The following is a 12293-nucleotide window of genomic DNA, read 5'->3' as shown; positions in this document are numbered from 1 at the left end:
TCTCGGAGCTTCCTCGGCAAACCTGGTCTATGGCTCGCCCCTACGAGTACCAGGCAACGTTCTCCCCCAATGTTCCACCCCCCCTCCCTCCATGCCAGCACTCTTAGCCGCACTCCGAGCGCGGGTGGGGTCCCTGGCCCCGGTCCCTGCTTCTCGTCACGGGGATCCCCCTTCACACGTCCCGCCGGCTTTGGCCGACTGCGAGTTCGTTTTCCGGCGCATCGATGCCCACCGCCCCCCTTTTCGGCCAGTTTACCAGGGTCTGTTCAGGGTAGTGAAGAGAGGCACAGTCACCTTCACGTTAGAAGTGGGTACACGACAAGAGGTCGTCTCGGTGTCCCGCCTCATGCCCGCCTATTTGGAACCAGACCAGCCCGTCACAGCGGCTCAACCTCCTCGCCAGGGCCGCCCTCCGGCCGCGGCTCCCGTACAACAGTTTTCCCCCTCGCTGCCCCCGTTCGGAACCCCGCTTCCCCCGGTCTCCTTGCCACTGCCACCTCCGGCTCCGGCAATTTCCCCTCCTCCCGCGGTGCCGGTTTCCCCGCCCCCACCAGGGCCCCCCTCTCCTCTCCGCACCCGCTCCGGTCGGGTGGTCCGGGCACCTGCCCGGTACCGCACCGAGGGTTCTGGGGGGGGGGGGGGGTCATGTAGGGACACAGGGATTGGTCCAGACCATCGAACCCTCTGATTGGTAGAAGGGGTGAGGTGGTGCGCAGGTAAAGGGACTGGGCAGTCTCGTTTAGTCCTCCGAAGGAGACAGTAAGATTTATGGTTGTCTGTCGTTTGGTGCGTTGATTGTCACGGTTGTTAATGTTATAATAAACGTCTACCTCAACGTACTTCGCCTACGACTCGCCATAGGCTTTAATTATAAGGAGTAGCTGGATAGGCTAAGGCTGTTTTCACTGAAGCAAAGGATTTTGAGGAGCGAAATATATAAAATCACCAGGAGTGCAGATAAGGTGGATGGTCAAGTCTTTTTTCCCGCAGGATAGTAACTTAACACTAGAGGGCATAGATTTAAGTTGAGAAAGGAAAGATTTAAAAGGGACATGAAGGGCAACTTTTTCCATACAGTGGTGGTGGATATATGAAATAGGCTTCCAGGAGAGGTTGTGGAGGCAGGTATAACATTTAAGACATTTAGACAAGTAGATGGATAGAAAAGATCTAAAGGGATATGAGCCAAACACAGGCAAAGTGTCATTAGGGACACTAGCTTAGATCGTCAGCAAAGACGAGTGGGGCCCACAGGGCCTGTTTCCCTGTTGTATAACTTTGACTCTTCACTGGCAGGAACGAGCTGTGGCAGGATGGACCATAATTACCACCACTCTCTCCTCCAACTCGCCACACCAAAATCCGAGTGCAACCAACAATTTGGGCACAGAGAGCGAAGAACACGAGTGCAAGTGTTTCAATGAGTGTTAATGGAATGGCTGCCATGGTTAAATAGAATATGTAACGTGCGCTTCAGAGTAATGGTCTCCAAGCTGCACAATGCCATCAGTTGTGGTTACATTCGGTGTTTTCTCTCCTTAAGAAGTATCTAGGAGATATGGCTTTGCCTTCAGCAGGTGTCTCTTAGTTCCACATATTTTTATATGTTAATGGAAAGTCACAAAACAAATTGTTTTTAGTCCCGATAACAGTACAGGTTGAAAAAGCAATTTTCTGGCAACTGATGGCCTGCACCTCCCCCCCCCCCCTCGAATTACTCCAGCACTTTGTGTCCTTTTGTCTATTGACCATCATCTGCAGTCATTAGCAATAACGGACACCACTCCCATCTGCTTTGGTCCATTTACAGTAAACCTTTGTTATAAAGAATAAAAGAGGGAGTGTGGTGTCCATTTTTGCCAATGACTGCAGATTAATTGAGTGGGGAGCGGATAAAGCTACCGCCGACAGCAAGAAACAGCAGCACTCCATAGTGCTTTAGTGACACAGAGAGGGTGTCATTAGCGAGCCAGGAGTGTATTATCGTTTCATTATCACGTGATCTCAGTTGGTCTAGAAAAACTGATAATCTAGAAAAAGTCTGGAATCGAGGGTGCAGAGAGAATCGGTTATAACTTGTACCATTTTACTTTGCTGCTCAAATTTAAAGGGTACCATGATTTCAAAATACACAAAACAGATTAATAAAGATATAAATTTTAATGAAACAATTCACATATACTGACAGATGGCTACTAAACATCAAATTTAAAATTTAGACTATTTCTTCACTATTTTACTTTTGTAATATGCAAATCGCCATTGGATTTCAGCTGTAACAATTACGCTAACAAATAAATTGGAGAAATGAAAACTAGAAAAGCACAGCAGGTTACCGTGCTCCTGTAAAGTCATCAGATTCTAACTTTTTAAAATGCAATTGATTGATCATCACCGCGAAAGACAGAATAAAACAAAGATCAAAGGAGCAAAAATATTGAGAAGGAAAAAATGGGAAGGCGGCAGTAAGCGATCTAACAGACTTAACTGCAAATAAAGGGATAATAGTTAAATGAAATGTAAATTGAAAAGCAACAAGAAGGGGGCTTACGGTGGGAAGTGGGATATGAAATAGAGCAGGGAGGGAGATGGTTATGTTTCCATCAAAGTAAATGGGGTTAGGGGGTTGTACTGCTGTGGGAGCAGGGGGCATCAGTGCCTGAGAAAAAAAGGCTAGCTTATACCAAATTTAATTGGGTGGGCAAGTTAGTAGGGGGGGGGGGGCTAGCATGGGAGATCCTTGATCAAGTGGAGCACTGGAGAGGGGGGATTGTGAAGGAGAATGGTTGCGTGAGAGAGTGGAAGGGAGCAGATGTCTCGAAAACAAGACGAGGAATAGAGAAAGAGGCTCAAATGAATAAAACAAATCGAATATGTAAAGGAAGGTAGGCATCAAGTGAGAATAAAGTTTTATTCCAGTTTGATTAACAATGAATTCAGGTAATTTACCAATGTTTTATTCTGAATCTATCAAATATGAACATGTGATCAAATCATATGTAATTAGTTATTCATGTGCAACAAATGTAAATTCCCCTTTTCTTAAAACTTTTAAATTAAATGATTACATTTAAAAGTTCCTTATTCAATGAACTCACCCCCAGATAATTCTGTTCCTTGAGTTTCAGGAGTGGGGCTTGCTAACTTCAGCAAAACATCACCTACATGGACAAAATTCCATGAACTGTTAAAATTATACAAGAAGTCCTGTTTAACAAAGATAATTTAATTTCAGTTGTTAAATATTTCAAAAATATACCCAAATTTTCATTATTTGCATATCGTGCTTGTCGATTAAAAGAAAAACTAAGAAACCTGCAACAGTTATACATGGCAACTTTATATCCAAATGTTAACTATAAATTAGCTGGTAGAAGCTAATCATGACATGAAGTGTCACCTTTATAAAATGTGAAAACTTAAATCCATCTGGCTGGTGTGCAATTCAGAGCTGTTAGAAATAAATGTCTGATTGAAATGGTTCTCTGAATGTTGAGGTTGCAGTATGCTCTAAGTTTACAAATAAAATTGCAGTTAGTAGTAGCTTATAACCAATGTTCATCTTTACATTTCCTTCGTACTACAAATGCATAGTAATTTATATGGCCATATTTTTGGACATCGATACTAAGTACAACTTCCTGAAGTTAAAATGATCTTTGAATATTATTAAATTCAACATGAAGTTTTGTCAATTTATTTGAATTAGTTTATTCAATTTTCAACGGTGTGAACTCCAATTAAGGAACATTTTCAATATCCCATATCATCCAAAGAATGATCATTAATTCTGTTCACAAAATGAGGATTTTTACTAATCTTCCCACAAATTAGTTTACAAGTAATAGAGCAATGGTGAATATTTTCCAACAGTCTTTGAACTCCCAATCCGTTTCTGTCGAGTGAAGGCTAGCTGATACAATCTCACTGATCAGAAGAGAGAAAACAGGGAATTTTAGACCAGTTAACCTGACATTTGAAGCAGGATCAGATACAATAGCAGGGTATTTAAGGGAATCCTTCAAAATATATAGAATGGATACATTCTAGTGAGAACATTTCCAAAAGGGAGGACCCACCATCAGTGATGAACTTAAAAAGTTAAAGATAGCACCAAAGTTAAACACATATAATTGTACAAACTCGGATGGCAGGTCTTAAGACTGTACAGAATATAAAAAAGACAAGAGAAAATTAATAAAGTAGAAAAAATTAGAGAACGAGGCAAAGCTAGCTAGAAATATATAAAATGCAGGAATTTCAACAGATGTAATAATAATATTAATAAAATGAATGCAGATTGCACATAAATGTGGTAGGGGAATTAATAATATAAATAATCAGGTATTTTGCATCAATTATAAGATACAATTAGCAAGTCAGAAACAGCTGTAAATTGGGAACACGAAGGGAGAGGCCTGTGGAGTCGATGGTGGCCCCCCATTTAAGATCCCTGGAGATTATGGTTCCAAGGAACTTCAATGACTCCACCGATGTGACTGTGGTGTTGTTGGTGAGTGGGGGGAGGGGAGGGGGAGCTCTTTGAAAGTCCACAATTAATTCCATCGTCTTGAGAGCATTGAGCTCCAGGTTGTTGCGATGGCACCAGGACGCCAGCTGTGTCACTTCCCGTCTGTAGGCAGATTCCTCCCCATCCTGGATCAGTCCAATCAGGGTTGTGTCATCCGCAAACTTGAGGAGCTTGACAGAGGAGTCTGTGGAGGTGCAGTCGTTGGTGTAGAGAGAGTAAAGGAGAGGGGAGAGTACGCAGTCTTGCCGTGCTCCTATGCTGAGGGTCTGCGGGTCCGAGATGTGCTTTCCCAGCCTCACATGCTGCTTCCTGTCTATCAGGAAGTTGATGATCCACTGACCGAGGGGTTCAGGCACAGTCAGCTGGGAGAGTCAAGTCAAGTCATGTCAAATTTATTTGTCACATACACATACTCGATGTGCAGTGAAATGAAAGTGGCAATGCCTGCGGGTTGTGCACAAAAAGAATTACAGTTACAGCATATAAATAAAGTTAATAAGTTACTAAACATAGCACAAAAAGTGTCGACAAAAATTTAGTCTCTGGGGTTATAAAAGTTGACAGTCCTAATGGCCTGTGGGAGTTTGTAGTGTAGTAGCTCTGGCACAATGGTGTTAAGGGAATCAAGGGATATGGGGAAAAAGCAGGAACGGGGTACTGATTTAGATGATCAGCCATGATCATATTGAATGGCGGTGCTGGCTCGAAGGGCCAAATGTCCTACTCCTGCAGCTATTTTTCTATGTTTCTATGTACAAGAGAATCGGGTTGACCTGAACTGGAGGGGAACAAGTATTCTTGCAGGGAGGTTCGCTAGTGCTACTTGGAAGGGTTTAACCTGAAATGGGGGTGGAGGGTGGGTGAGAACCAGAGTACAGGGTCAGAGAATGGAAGGACTCATGGAAAGGTAGAGGTTATGACCAGTAAATCTCAAAGGGACAGGCAGGGTTAAGGAAAATGGTGAAACTGATAGGCTGAAGTATGTTTATTTCAATGCAAGTAGTATCGCGGGTAAAGAGATGAACTTAAGAGTCTGTATCAGTGCTTGAACGATGATGTTGTGGCCAGTGTAGAGATTTACAGCTCAACATTGCAGAGTTTTGATGTTTCAGACGTGTTAGAGAGAAGAGGAAAAAGAAGTGGAGTAGTTTGTCTACTAATCAGGAGGAATGTGATGGCAGCACTCAGAGATGACATACTCCAGGGTTTGTCCACTGTGATGATATGGATGGATGGAGCTCAGAAATAAGAAGACTGCATTCACTCTAATGAGATAGGTCCCTCAACAGCTATCACGAGATAGAGGAACAGGTATCATATCATATCATATCATATATATACAGCCGGAAACAGGCCTTTTCGGCCCACCAAGTCCGTGCCGCCCAGCGATCCCCGTACATTAACACTATCCTACACCCACTAGGGACAATTTTTACATTTACCCAGCCAATTAACCTACATACCTGTACGTCTTTGGAGTGTGGGAGGAAACCGAAGATCTCGGAGAAAACCCACGCAGGTCACGGGGAGAACGTACAAACTCCTTACAGTGCAGCACCCGTAGTCAGGATCGAACCTGAGTCTCCGGCGCTGCATTCGCTGTAAAGCAGCAACTCTAGGTATGTGGACAGATTACCGAAATACGCCAAATTTACAGGGATGTCTTCACTTTCTCAATATTGGGCACCGGTATTATTGATGCCCTTTTAAAGCTGTACCTCTTGCCTAGCGAGGGGAGAAGAGGGAGTAACCAAGGTGAGACGCGTTCCCAATTATGCTGGTGACCTTGCCGAGGCAATGTGAAGTGTAGATGGAGTCAATGGAATGGAAGTTGGTTTGTGTGATGGTCTGGGCTGCGTCCTCAATTCTCTGCAATTTCTTGTGGTTCTGGATGGAGCTGTTCCCAAACCATGCTGTGAAGCATCCTAATTACATGCGTTCTACAGCGCATCTGTAGAAGTTGGTGAGAGTTGTTGGGGATATGCCAAATCCCGCAAGCCTATTAAGGAAGTAGATGCATTGGTGTGCTTTCCTGGCTGTTGTTTCAATATAGTTAGTCTAGCTAGACAGGTTGCTGGTGATATTTACTCCTGGGTACGTGAAGCTTTCAACCATCTCTCGTTCGGCGCCGTCAATATACGACGTAGGGTATGTGTACCACTAGGCTTCCTGAAGTCGACCACAATGTCTTGCTGACATTGAAAGTCCAACCGGAGAAGGGAACATACTGTACCTTGTGTTGGGAAATGAGCCTGGCCAGGTGACTGGTGCTTCAGTGAAAGAGCAAATTGGGGATAATGATCACAACTCCATAAGTTTTAAGATTGTTTTGAACAGGAAGGCTGGACCTTGCGGGAAAGTACTAAGTTGGAGTATGGCAAACTGCAACTTTATTATCCAGGCGCTTGGGAGGATAAACTGTGAGCAATTGTTATTGGGCAAGTCTACATCTGACATGTGGAAGTTGTTTAAAGACCAGTTGATCGAAGTTCCGAACAGCAAGTTCCAGTGAGGAAGAGGGATAAGGATGGCAGTATTGGTACATTAGATGACCAATGTGGTTGTAAATTTGGTTAAAAAAAAGTAAGCACATGTAAGGTTTAAGAGGATGGAATCAGTCAGGAATATTAAGAATGGAGGAATAAAGGAATAAAGGTGTGGGACGAATAAAGGAATATATTATTATTATTATTATTAATAACTCAAGCAGGGGATTCGAAGGACCAAAAGGGGTCTCGATATGGCTTTGATGTCAGATTAAAGAAAATCCCAATGCCTTTTATACCTACATTAAAAACAAGAGGGTTAAAAAGATAGCAGGCAGGACCGCTAAAGGATCAAGGTTGCTCATCCTTCCCACAGACCTCTCACACAATTTGTGCTTGGAGTCTTAAATGCAGGCGAGGTACTAAACGTGTACTTTGCATCTGTTTTCGCCAAGGAGACAGACATGGAGATTGAGATCAGTGTGGGGAAAACTAATATGCAAGGGCAGTTTGAGATTGAGGAAGAGGATGTGTTGGGGTTCTTAAAGAGCATTAGGATGGATAAATCCTTGTGACCTCATGGCATTTATCTCAGTTTAATGAGAGAGGCAAGAGAAGAGATTGCGGGAGCCTAAAGGAGGAACTTGGTGCCTTCTCAAGCCGCAGGCGAGATCGCAGAGGACTGAAGAGTAACTTTGTTTAAGAAGGGATGTTGTGAGCATCTGGGGAATTGTAGGTTGATGAGCCTCACATCAGTGGTAGAGAAGCCATTAGAGAGGATTCTTCGGGATAGGATTGACTTCCTTTTGGACAAGTAGGTTAATTAGGGATAGTCAGCATTGCTGTGTACACGGCAAGTTGTGTCTTGCTAACATGATCGCGTTTTTTTGAGGAGGTGACAAAAGTGATCGATGATGGTAGGTGTTGGTCTATAGGGATGTTGGTCTATAGGGATTTTAGCAATGTATTTGATAAAGTCCTCCATGGTAGGCTGATCTAGAAGATTAAGATACATAGGATTAACAGTGACTTGTCTGTATGGATTCCGAACTGGCTTACTGATAGAAGACAGGGAGCTGTGGTGGAACGACAATATTTAGGCTGGAGATCTGTGGCCAGTGGAGTTCCACACACATCTGTGCAGACACCTCTGCTGTCTATGATATATAAAACAGACTTGGACATAAACATAAAAGGGCTGGTTAGTAAGTTTGCAGATGACACCTCGATTGCTGGGGTCGTGAACTGTGAGGAAGACTGTGAGGAGGTATAGGCATTTCCGAGCGGACTCTGGCAAAATATCAAGGTTGTGTGAGTGGGCAGGAGCATGGCTGATGCAGTATAATGTGCATAAATGTGAGGTTATCCACTTTGGAGGCAAGAACATGAAGGCAGGTTATTATCTGAATGGTGTCAGATTAGGAAAAGGGGAGGTGCAACGAGACCTGGGTGTCCTTGTACATCAGTCACTGAAAGTAAGCATGCAGGTACAGCAGGCAGTGAAGAAAGCTAATGGCATGTTGGCCTTCATTGCGAGAGGATTGGAGTTTAGGAGCAAGGAGGTCCTACTGCAGTTGAACAGGGCCCTGGGGAGATCATACCTGAGGTATGTGCAGTATTAAGAGTATTGATCTCCTAATTTGAGGAAGGACATTCTTGCTATGGAGGGAGTGCAGCGTAGGTTCACCAGGTTAATTCCCAGGATGGCGGGACTGACACATGATGAAAGAATGGATCAACTGGGCTTATATTCACTGGAATTTAGAAGGATGAGAGGGAATCTTATAGAAACATATAAAATTCTTAAGAGACAGGCTAGATGCAGGAAAAATGTTCCCAATGTTGGGGAAGTCCAGAACCAGGGATCACAGTTTAAGAATAAGGGACAGGCCATTTAGGACTGAGATGAGGAAAAACTTTTTCACCCAGAGAGTTGTGAATCTGTGGAATTCTCTGCCACAGAAGGCAGTGGAGGCCAATTCACTGGATGTACTACAAAGAGAGTTAGTCATAGCTCTTGGGGCTAACGGAATCAAGAGATACGAGGAGAAAGCAGGAACGGGGTACTGATTTTGGATGATCAGCCATGACCATATCGAATGGTGGTGCTGGCTCGAAGGGCAGAATGGCCTACTCTTGTACCTATTTTCGATGTTTCTATGATGCCATGGTTAAGTATATTTCTTTGCAGGTCGAAGATTTGGGAGAGGGAGGATGTAGCACCTTGGACCAAAAAAGAGATGCTGCATAGAGTGTTTGAGGAGGTGGGGTTCAAAATAAAAAGCAGAATGTTAGTGCTAATAATCTTTGTAATTTTACCCTAACCGTAGGCAATTGGCATACGGATAAAAAGACCGGACTATTGAATACATGACTGAGTAATGCGGGAATCATGGTTTCACTTCTTGAGACAATGGCATTAATATCAGCGAAAGCAGAAACTGTCTAATTGGTACAAGCTTCACATAAACCTGGCTGGAAGTACTGTGCTGAAAAATTGAATAATGAGAACTGTTGAAAAAAGATTCAAAAGTGATTAGGAGAGCAGAGGAGAAAGTGGGGAAGCTGATGATTAGACAAACTTCAAAAATAAAAATCAAAGTGTATAGAGCAGAGTCCTGACTCTTAAACTCAGAGAAAAGGGTGAGCTCCTGTACATAGACTTGGTGACCTCTCTGCCTAACACTTGCGCGCGGTCCGCAAAGGCGAACTGGATCTCCCTGTTGCTAACCATTGTAACTCCTCTTCTCATTTCCATACTGAGCTTTCAGTCTTGAACCTCCCCCATTACCAGAGCGAGGCCACACACTAAATGGAGGAACAGCTCTTTATATTCCGCTTGGGCAACATACAACCCAAGGTTGTGAACGCTGAATTCTCCAATTTTAGGTTACTTCTACAAACACCTCCCATCTCTCCTCCTCCCCTTTCCTCCTCCCCCCCCCCCCCCCCCCCCGAACCCTGGCTGTGACCTTGCGCCAGTTTCCCCCACCCCAACCACAGTCCTTTAACCACCTTCACAGTTCGCACCTACGTATCCCTTTTGGGTTCACACCTGCTTCTATATCTAACCTTTGTCCAACAATCTGCCTATCAGGGAACCTACTCACCCAAGGTGAGCCAGAGGTTCACCTGCACCTCTCCTCCAACCTCATCTATTTCATCCGCTGCTCCATATGTCAACTTCTTTACATCAGCGAGACCAAACGCAGGCTCAACACCTTCGCTCAGTCCGCCTCAATCAACCTGATCTCCTGGTGGCTGAGCACTTCAACTCCCCCTCCCACGCCCAGTCTGACCTTTCTGTCATGGGCCTCCTCCAGTGCCATAGTGAGGCCCACTGGAAATTGGAGGAACAGCACCTCATATTTTGCTTGGGCAGCTTGCAGCCCAGCGGTATGAACATTGACTTCTCCAACTTTAGATAGTTCCTCTGTCCCTCTCTTCCCCTCCCCCTTCCCAGTTCTCCCTCTATCTTCCTGTCTCCACCTATATCCTTCCTTTGTCCCGCCCACCTGACATCAGTCTAAAGAGGGGTCTCGACCCGAAACGTCACCCATTCCTTCTCTCCTGAGATGCTGCCTGATCTGCTGAGTTATTCCAGCATTTTGTGAAATAAATACTCGCCCAAGGTCATCGGTTGCTGGCTGTGATTTATCCGATCCCTTCTTACTTCCGGTTAATTTTTCTCGCTCCCCCCCTGCAATCAGTCTGAAGAAGGATCCCAGAACGAAAAGACACCTATCCATTTTCTCCAGAGATGCTGTCCGACCCTCTGAGTTACCCCAGCATTTTCTGTCTATCTTCAAGATAATTAAAGACTTGTCCCATCTTAGTCATTTTTTCTTCTGCCTGTTTCCATCCAGCAGAACGTACAGAAGTTTGAAAGCACTCACCGCCAGACTCAGGAACAGTCTTCCCCTCCATTCTCAGGCTTCTGAACATTCCTTCCATAAGATGGGGTACCCTTCGATTCACAACTAGCCCATTGAGAATATTAGAGAACTAATGCTGAGAACACCATTCTGCAGTCTGTATCTTCCCTTTTGCTTTATATATTGTACTTGTTTTTGAACTGATTGTAACTATGCCTGGTATATCAAATATGGTATAGCAAGCAAAACAAAGATTCTTTGCTCGCTCATTTAATAGGACATAGAAGAGTACAGCAGATGGACAGGCCGTTCCAGCCTACAATGACTGTGCCAAACATGATGCCTACTTATACAAATGCCTTCTGCCTGCACTGCCTCCATATTTCTTCTATTTACATCGGTGAAACCAAGCGCAGGCTCGGCGATCGCTTCGCTGAACACCTGAGCTCGGTCCGCATTGACCAAACTGATCTCCCGGTGGCCGAGCACTTCAACTCCCCCTTCCATTCCCAGTCTGACCTTTCTGTCATGGGCCTCCTCCAGTGCCATAGTGAGGCCCACCGGAAATTGGAGGAACAGCACCTCATATTTCGCCTGTGCAGTTTGCAGCCCAGTGGTATGAACATCGACTTCTCCAACTTTAGATAGTTCCTCTGTCCCTCTCTTCCCCTCCTCCTTCCCAGATCTCCCTCTATCTTCCTGTCTCCACCTATATCCTTTCTTTGTCCCGCCCCCCTGACATCAGTCTGAAGAAGGGTCTCGACCCGAAACGTCACCCATTCCTTCTCTCCCGAGATGCTGCCCGACCTGCTGAGTTACTCCAGCATTTTGTGAATAAATTTCTTCATATCATGCATGTTCACATATTTGGGAAAAGGGGTTTGACTGTCTATCCACGTCTCATAATTTTAGAAGCTTCTAGCAGATTTCCCCTCAGCCTCTGAACTTCCAATGAAAATAATCACAAGTTTGTCCAACTTCTCGTTATAGCCGTTAACCTCTGATCCAGGGGGGCATTCTGGATACGTGACCAAACTACAAAGGCAAAAAGTAGGCAAAAGGGCACCAGAGAAGGGGCATGACAGAGGGGAAAGGAGCATGATGGCCGGTGGAAGTGCAGGAGACAGTGGAAGACATTGGCAGGCACCGGGGCGGGGAGGAAAGAGTAGGGAGCAGGAGGGGAACACACAAAACTAGGGAATTCAATGCTCATTACACTGGGCTCCAAGCCACCCAAGCGAAATACAAGGTTATTCCTGCAGTTCACGCATGGCCCCACTCTGGCAATGGAGAAGGCACTTGTGCTCTAAATGAAGGATTTCCCCCTTGCTAATCATTTTAACTCCCCGTCCCATTCCGACCTTTCTGTCTTTGGCCATCACCATTGCCAGAGGGAGGATA

At 44.7% G+C, this 12293-nt stretch overlaps 1 protein-coding gene across 8 annotated transcripts in view; it reads right to left on the bottom strand.

The window, feature by feature from the left end:
* pde10a (phosphodiesterase 10A) overlaps positions 1-12293 on the bottom strand; it is a 354529-nt gene that overhangs the window by 160572 nt on the left and 181664 nt on the right. For 6 of the 8 annotated variants that reach the window (XM_078405762.1, XM_078405766.1, XM_078405764.1 and 3 more), the window contains one exon: positions 3099-3161. The exons of the other annotated variants lie outside the window; for them this stretch is intronic. In XM_078405762.1, the coding sequence (XP_078261888.1) occupies positions 3099-3161 (63 nt within the window). The remainder of the gene's footprint in view (positions 1-3098; positions 3162-12293) is intronic. 8 annotated transcript variants of the gene reach the window in all.

The sequence above is a fragment of the Rhinoraja longicauda genome, chromosome 9 (assembly GCF_053455715.1).
Source record: "Rhinoraja longicauda isolate Sanriku21f chromosome 9, sRhiLon1.1, whole genome shotgun sequence".
Lineage (NCBI taxonomy): Eukaryota > Metazoa > Chordata > Chondrichthyes > Rajiformes > Arhynchobatidae > Rhinoraja > Rhinoraja longicauda.
The sequence above is the reverse complement of the archived record's forward strand: the minus strand, read 5'-3'. Positions and strand labels throughout refer to the sequence as shown.